The following is an 8,449-nucleotide window of genomic DNA, read 5'->3' as shown; positions in this document are numbered from 1 at the left end:
CAATTCTCAGCTGGAACCTCTTGCCGCTAACCTCGCCGTTCAACGCGCTTGGTCTGGCCGAGCCCTAGGCGAGACAAGCCCTCAGACCCCCCAGCAATGTAGGGGAAATAAGAATATTTGGGAAGCCCAGAGTAGGGCAGTCAAAGACCAGTTACGTTCAAGTCTGAGGAGTGAGTGGGCAACCCTCAATAGGCCTACCTGCCATGGTAAGCCTACCTCAACCATGGCGGGCGTCGATAGGCCACAAGACGTCCAATAACTTCTTTTTAGTTGTCATAATCATATAACTGTCTCCCGAGTGTCTGCTCTCTCTGTGTGTGTCTATTATTTACAAGTTAATTACTATTGTACTGAACTGATCAAATCATTTGAAAGTCAGCGAAAAACTTGTATTTCTTCTGTTATGTATTCCCAAGTTTCAAAACTGGCTTTGAAGAAGATTTATGCTCATTTTTATTGTGAAAATTAACTTCGACAATAAATCCTCTTACAATGTAAAAATCGTCTAATTCACCGCCTCTCATCATCTATTATTATTAATAGCCTACACAATGTGACACTGATCATAAATTACAAAAATGTAATTTAGTACTTCAAATTCTTAAGCCTTTTCATTTGATTTTCTTCAGGGTATTTAGATATAAATACATAGGCCTAACACCTTGCATTCAATATTTTTTCCTGTAGAGTTTTAAAGAAAACCAGTTGGTTTGTCTAGGGATTTTTACGTTTATTTTTATGTTTTAGCTTTAAAACTAGTAGCATGGACATTCAGATGGAATATAAAGAACAAAATATAGGTAAAGGTCGATGCAAAGTATTAGTAAAAAAATTTGAGTGAGATAGAAAACTTGATGATTGATCAAGGCTTTCTTTATTTGTATTCTCAGGCGACTTTCTTCTTCTTTTCAATCTTCTCCCTTCTGCCGCCAATACAGCAACTGTAAACACATTTACAGATGTAATAAAAGGCCACCGTCCATAGTATTAAAACTGCAACCCAGAATACAATAACATCCATCATTATGTACTGGAGAAAATAAAGCCTCTTTCCCGCATACTCAAGGGAAGAAGAGTTCCGTGCGTGGGCCCTGATGACGTATTCAATCCACCAGACTGCTCTCTCCGCTGGGGTCTCCTTCTGGTCTTTTATGGCCTCTGAAACCTGTTTTATTCTTGTGGCGTACCTGCAAAGATAGAAAATAGCTCCGCATAATGCCCCAGTAACTAAAATGGCATTCACCAACCCTCTCAACCTGCTTCACTTTAAAAGAATCCCTCACACTAAAAGGTATTCATGTTAAGAGAGCGTAATTACAGTACAGACAGAGGATGCATGTATAGGGCAGCGCTCTGTAACAAATTCTCAAGAGAAGATGGCAAACAGTTAATGCCTCAGTAGCTCAAATGGCATTCACTATTTGATCTCAACTCGCTTCATGTTAGTAGAATCCCTCAAGCTATTATGCGTACATGTTAAGAGAGCATCATACAATACAGAAACAGCATACAAGAGCAGGAGAACATTCTGTAACAAATTCTTAAATAATTTCATTTTCATACCCTGATGAAGTATAATCAACAAAATATTGTTTACTTTCTCATCTGTACATCAAAAATAAGATCATAAGTATGACAAAAGATTCCGAAACTCACGATGGATCAGTGAGTAGAGTCTGGACAGCGTCAAATATTGCGTCGGCGGACATGTCCTCCCAGTTGAGCACCAGCCCAAAACCTTTCCTGGCCATGCGGGCTGCGTTCCTCGACTGGTCAAAGGCCACTGGGACAGCCAGTACTGGCACGCCATGGTACTTAGCCTCCTGAGTGCCCAGGTTTCCGCAGTGGGATATGAAGAGGCGCGTTTTGGGATGACCTGCAAGAGACATTGAGTTTTTTGTTAATAAGGGTTTCATTTTTACTTGGTGTTGCTCAGTTCCATTTGAATTTTACATTACAACCAACTTGCAAGTATTTCGAAGCTATATAACTTATAAAACAAGATGATTAAATTTCCAATTGTTCTACTTTTATAAGTATAAAAAAAACTGTAGTTGTAAATTTTTTTTATTTCTTTTCTTGAAACTCAATTGTTGAGGATGTCATCTTACCAAGAATATCTTGCTGGGGCAACCATTTCTTAATGATGACATTAGTAGGAAGATCGTTAACAAGATCATCGCCTTCGTATTTCCAGACAACTCTCTGTGGAAGTCTTCTAAAAGCCTCCAGAAACATAACCTGGACACAAAGAATTAAATAAGTGACTCAATCTGGATCAACTAACCTCCAAATCTCTGCTTGAGTCTTAATCACTTTACAGAATGTTAAGAAGAGTCTTTTTAGCTAGGGTAAGCAGCTCTTCTGGGTTGAGACTCCTAAATCAAACTATTGTTCTTTAGTTTTGGGTAGTGCCATAGCCTCTGTACTATGATCTTCTACTGTCTTAGGTTAGAGTTCTCTTGCTTGATGGTGCACTTAGACCTTCTATTCTACCTGTTTTCTTATTTCCATTCCTCACTGGGTCATTTTCCTTGTTTAAACACTTGGACCTTATAAAATCCTGATTTTCCAGATAGGATTGTAGCCTAGCTAATAATAATAATAATAATAATAATAATAATAATAATAATAATAATAATAATAATAATAATAATAATAATAATAATAATGAAAAAGATAATTATGGAAAATAGAAAGCTTGCATTATAATCATAATTCCGCATTTCTCAACAATGACTTTTAATTAAATATTACAGATTTAGATAAAAAAAGGTATGAAGTTGATTTTGAAAATATTGGCTCTTTTAGGGTCCAGTCTACTGTGTTTGCCATTGAAGAAAGAATTTTTCAACAATGATAAACCCGTTAAAGGACCTTTCTTAAACATCTGAATAAAATGCTATTTTTGAATTGAGTAAATACCCCAAAAGTTCAACAATATTACTATTTTACTATGCATTTGCTTGTGTATTCTTGCACATCCCTGAGGATCAATTTACACTTGTATTTATGTCTTTGAGAAGTCATACATGACTATAGCTTTTACCTTGTACACGGATGGCATATCCTTGCCTCGTACAATGCTTCCTAAGCTGAAGTATATGACACCCGCATCACCTGAGGCTTCAAAGAACTCCTCAAGATCCTGCAACAAAAGAAAGAATTAAAAGTGTTACAATATGAACAGGAGTCGGGGTATGACAATGAAACAATATCCAACAGACTTTGTAAATTTGAGAACAAAACCCTCCGAAGGATATTGGGAGTAAAATGGCAGGACAGGATTAGAAATGAAACTAAAAGAGAGATTACCCGAGTGCCATATGTGGATGAGATTATGATGAGGGGTACATGGAGAGGGTTTGGGCATGCATTTAGCATCCACAAGAGAGATTAGTTCACCAAACTTTTAAAAGGGCTCCACAAGGCACTAGAAGAGTTGGAAGACCTAGGTCTATATGGCTGAGGAGTATGAAGCGTAAATTAGGGGATGATGAATGGAGAAGTATTGATTAAAAAACCGAAGATAGAGGTGAATGGCGATATCTAACCGAGCCCTTTGCGTCAATAGGCGTAGGCGATGATAATGATAATGATAAATATGATACAATAAACTAGAGGGTGAATCGAAAAACTAATTTTCCTTATTATGGGTTAGCCTAACAATCAGAACATAACTAAACTTTCCATATCTAAAAGAAAAGTGATTAGATGAAAAAAAAAGTGAACAGGGACTACAAGAGGCGAATTCCAAAGTATGGCTTAACATAACCTCAGCTTCCTATGGTCTATTTTACTATTTATTTATTAAATCTTCATAAGATTACTGGTCACTGACATTTTGTATATTCATACACTTTCGAAGACCCTTCAGTCCGAATTTCCACCACAAATATGCATTAATTCTTGTAAGATCAGTGTAAGATAAGGCTGCTTGCAGCGCCTAAGCTCCGCCCACATAAGTGACGTCATTGTGTACGTCACGGGCTATCTGTATTTCCTTCCGCTGTGCATGATGCAGCAGCGTCAGTTGCAATGAAGATAAGAAACAACGCTGACTGTCATTTCTTGATCCTGCCTAGTTTAAGATCTAACATGGCGCAGTGAGTAGGATATTAAGAGGACCTACTGTAATAACCGTGGCACAGCATGGCACCACCATCGAGACGACCCTCTTTTGCATCCCCTAGGGGCAGGATTGCAAGAACAGGAACCTTTGGAACCGGCGTCAGGATGTCGCCGGCTTCCGTGTTGCAGGCTCACCAAGTGCTGCAAACCCAGCAACAAGCCATCCAGAATCTTCAGGCCGAGATAACAGCGTTGTCACTCCGGGGTACCAACGTCCCCCAACCAAGGATCCCTTCGTCTGCAGCTCCGGAAAAGTGCGAGGCTGAGGTGTCCCCTGCAGCCTTCAGGTCTTGGAAACGGTCAATGGAGTGTTGGTTGCAACTGTGTAAGTTGAAGCCTATCGAGGCAGTTCACCATATAAGGCTTCATTGTGTTCCGATATTGCAACGTGCCCTCGATTCTAGGTATACTGACGCCCAGTGGAGTGCCCTGTCTACTGAAGGGGCATTTAATGCGGTTAAGCAAATGGTAGTGAAAGCTTCTAACCAAGCGGTGCAGTGGCTCGAGTTTTTTGATTTGGCCCAAGAGCCTAGTGAGTCCTTTAATGATTATTTTATCAAGTGTACGCAAAAGGCTACTGATTGTGCATTCTCATGCCCTAATTGTAATCATGATTTATCCGAATATATGCTTTTGCGCAAGCTCATGGTAGGCCTAAGTGATAAAGTGCTCAAAAGGCAAGTGTTTCAATCGTGCAATAATATCCGTGATATCGATTCCCTTAGAGTCATGTGCAGTGCATTCGAGGGCGCCCGTGACGACGCCCTTCGTAATAGGGCATGGCTTAGCAGCTCCCCTAGAGCGGCTGCTCTCGGTGGGTTCGAGGAGGAACACGAGGTGGAGGTGGCAGCTGCCCTTGCTAAGTGTGACAGGAGTACCTCTGTAAAAGTACAATTGCGTCTTTGTGGTAATTGTGGTACTCGTCATAGCCCTGGGTATTCTTCATGTCCTGCAAGAAGAACGACATGTTACGGGTGCGGTAAAACCGGTCACCTGAAGAAGTGTTGCAGAGGGCGGAGTATCAGGAATAACGTTAGTGGTCTGGCCGAGGAGTCGGACATAGCAGGTGCAGTGATTGCAGTAGTCGTGGCGGCAGAGGCAAGGTTGCGGAATGGGCCCTCCCCACAACCCACTATTCGTGTTGATATATGCTTGGCCAACTTGGGAGAGTGGTCCTGCGTCCGAGCGGTGCCGGACACTGGTGCCCAGGTTTGTGTTGCAGGACCCGCTATTCTTGCGATGTTGAACATAAAACCAGCTAAGCTGAGGTTAAAGGGAGGATTGCGAGACTTCGCCAACCTGCATCTGAAGTGTTTAGGTTCAACCTCTTGCACCATAGAATACAAGGGGAGGCATACAACTCAGGAAGTATACTTCGTAAAGTCCTCCATTGATTTTTATTTATCCCTGGATGCTTGCAAGAAACTTGGTCTTGTGCCAGAAACGTTTCCTAACCACGCTCCCTTCACGGACTCTGCCCCCGCAGCAGCTAGTACAACCCTTACATTAACGGAAGCAACTGATCAACCCGTGAGACCGTCGGCTATTCCGTTTCCCCCTAGTGAGGAGAATATTGCCAGATTAGAAAACTGGTTATTAGCCCATTTTTCAAGTACGACTTTCAACACCGAGAGAGAACCCCTCCCGGTAATGGATGGGGAACCCCACCGTATTCACTTATTACCTGACGCAGTTCCTTACGCATGCCACACACCTGCGTCGGTACCTAAGCACTGGGAAAAGGAGGTGAAAGCCCAGTTGGAGGAGGACGTCAAGAGAGGGGTCCTACAAAGAGCTCCCCCTGGAGAGCCCACGGAATGGTGTTCACGTATGGTGGTCGTGGCAAAGAAAACGGGGCAACCCAGACGTACGGTCGACTACCAAAAACTTAATGCAAGTTGTAGAAGGGAGACGCACCATACCCCTACGCCCTTCGATATGGTATCCAGCATTCCCCTTTGCTCATTCAAGACTGTGGCCGACGCCTATTGGGGATTTCACCAGGTAGAACTGGACAAGGAGAGCATACCCCTAACCACGTTCATTACACCTTGGGGTAGGTACCAATACCGAAGGACACCAATGGGACATTGTTCTGCCTCCGACGCATATACACGCCGTTTCGATGATGCCATTGAAGAAGTACCCAGGAAGTTTAAGTGTGTGGACGATACACTTCTGTACGATTCGAGCGTAGAAAGCGCCTTTTGGCATGTGTACGACTTCCTTACTGTCTGTGCATACAAGGGCATCACTTTGAAACCAGAAAAATTCAAGTTTTGCAAGAAAGAAGTGGAATTTGTCGGATTCGACGTCGGTTGGGACTCCTACAAGCCTTCAGAAGATTATTTATCTGCCATAAAACGTTTTTCTATGCCCCAAAAGCCCACAATATCCGACATCAGGTCATGGTATGGTTTTGTCAATCAGCTGGCCCCCTTCCTGACAACGGCGCCCATCATGACCCACTTTAGAGACCTGCTGAAGAAGCCCTCGGGCAAACAGGTTTATTGGGATGAGTACCTTCAGGAAAAGTTTCGTCAAGTGCAAGACATCGTCTGCAAGTTGGCCAAGGACGGCCTCACCTACTACGATAAGCTGCGGCCGACTGTTGCAGTCACTGACTGGAGTAAGGAGGGGGTGGGCTTCGTCATTCTCCAACAATATTGCAGTTGCACCTCCGTCGAAACCCCCTTCTGTTGTAGAGATGGTTGGAGAATAGCACTTTGCGGCAGTCGGTTCCTCACACCCGCCGAGTCTGGGTATGCAGCTGTGGAGGGGGAAGCCCTTGCAGTGGCTTGGTGCTTAAAAAAGGCAAGGTTGTTCTTATTGGGCTGCCCGAACTTAACCATTGTCACGGACCACCGCCCCTTAGTCAAGTTACTAGGCAATAGGAGTCTCGGCGACATTACCAACCCCAGACTGTTTAGATTAAAGGAGAAAACATTATTGTATAATTTCAACGTTAAATATCTACCAGGCAAGAGAAATCATGCTGCTGACTTTCTCTCTCGTTTTCCTACCCTGAGGACGACGCCAGATGGACAGGATGCGAGCTTCAACGAAGAATTATCGATTGCCATGGTGTCAGCAATCGCAGAAAACCTACAGGAGCAGTGCACTATAGACGAGAAAACTGTTGAAGAGGCAGCCCTTGACGACCCAGCATATCAGCTGCTAGTCGCTCGAGTGAATGCAGGGGATTGGAACCCGAAGAAATCTCAAGAAATTGCATGTTTGAGGCCCTTCTACGGTATCAGAGAACGTCTCTCTATATCTGGTAACCTGGTCACATACTGTTTCAACGACAACTGCATCCGCCTTGTCATTCCCGAAGGGCTCCGTCACCAGATAACCGCCAACCTCCATGCTGGACATCAAGGCCTAGATACAATGTTGAGGAGAGCGAGACATTCGGTCTATTGGCCAGGCATCGAGGGTGACCTCCAGCATCAGCGTTCACGATGTACATCGTGCGATGCCCACGCACCATCACTTCCTGCCGAAGTCATGAAAATGACCCCTGCCCCAGAGTATCCGTTCCAACAGACTGTCATGGACCTGTTTCAGCTCGAAGGACGCATGTATATGGCATATTGTGACAGGCTTACAGGCTGGCTAGAAATAGCCCACTTCCCCAATGGCACCTCGTCTGCAAAGGTCATGACAAAACTTAGGCATTACTTCACTCGATGGGGAGCACCCGAACAATTGTCTACCGACGGCGGCACCAACCTGGTGAGTGAAGAGATGATGACCTTCTACAGGAGATGGAGAGTTGACATACGCTTATCATCGGCCCACTATCCGCAGTCAAATGGGAGAGCCGAGGCCGCGGTTAAGTCCGCGAAAAGGATAATTAGAACAAGTATCAGTGGGACTGGAAGCCTCGATAACGACAAGGTATCATTGGCCATGCTACAATACCTGAACACGCCTTTAAGAGGTATAAATAAATCTCCGGCGCAACTGGCAACTGGGAGACAGTTACGGGATGGTGTACCGACTGCGAAACTCAACTATATGATAGACCAACATTGGAGAAAATCCATTAGAAAAAGAGAACTTCAAGTAGCAGAGAAAAATGAGAAGATAATCGAAAGCGGCAGTGACAGGAGGCTAACGCCCTTACAGCCAGGCACTCACGTTAGGATTCAGAACCAGATGACCAAGGCCTGGGACAGGCTGGGAATCATAGTCGAGCAACGACCTCATAGACAGTACGTCGTGAGACTAGATGGTAGTGGGCGTCCGTCCATAAGGAACAGAAGACACCTCAAGGTCACTGAACTGCCCGTCAATGAGACAAGAGGAGCCA

General features: G+C 43.9%; 1 protein-coding gene across 2 annotated transcripts in view; it reads right to left on the bottom strand.

Moving 5' to 3' along the window:
* Positions 1–706: 706 nt before the first annotated feature.
* Positions 707–8,449, bottom strand: part of LOC137625408 (UDP-glucosyltransferase 2-like) — a 30,284-nt gene continuing 22,541 nt past the window's right edge. For both annotated transcript variants that reach the window (XM_068356306.1, XM_068356307.1), the window contains 4 exons: positions 3,050–3,148; positions 2,112–2,241; positions 1,657–1,876; positions 707–1,187 (listed from right to left, as the gene is read on the bottom strand). In XM_068356306.1, coding sequence (XP_068212407.1) covers positions 887–1,187; positions 1,657–1,876; positions 2,112–2,241; positions 3,050–3,148 — 750 coding nt within the window. In that variant the 3' untranslated portion in view covers positions 707–886. The remainder of the gene's footprint in view (positions 1,188–1,656; positions 1,877–2,111; positions 2,242–3,049; positions 3,149–8,449) is intronic.

The sequence above is a fragment of the Palaemon carinicauda genome, chromosome 32 (assembly GCF_036898095.1).
Source record: "Palaemon carinicauda isolate YSFRI2023 chromosome 32, ASM3689809v2, whole genome shotgun sequence".
NCBI lineage: Eukaryota > Metazoa > Arthropoda > Malacostraca > Decapoda > Palaemonidae > Palaemon > Palaemon carinicauda.
The sequence above is the reverse complement of the archived record's forward strand: the minus strand, read 5'-3'. Positions and strand labels throughout refer to the sequence as shown.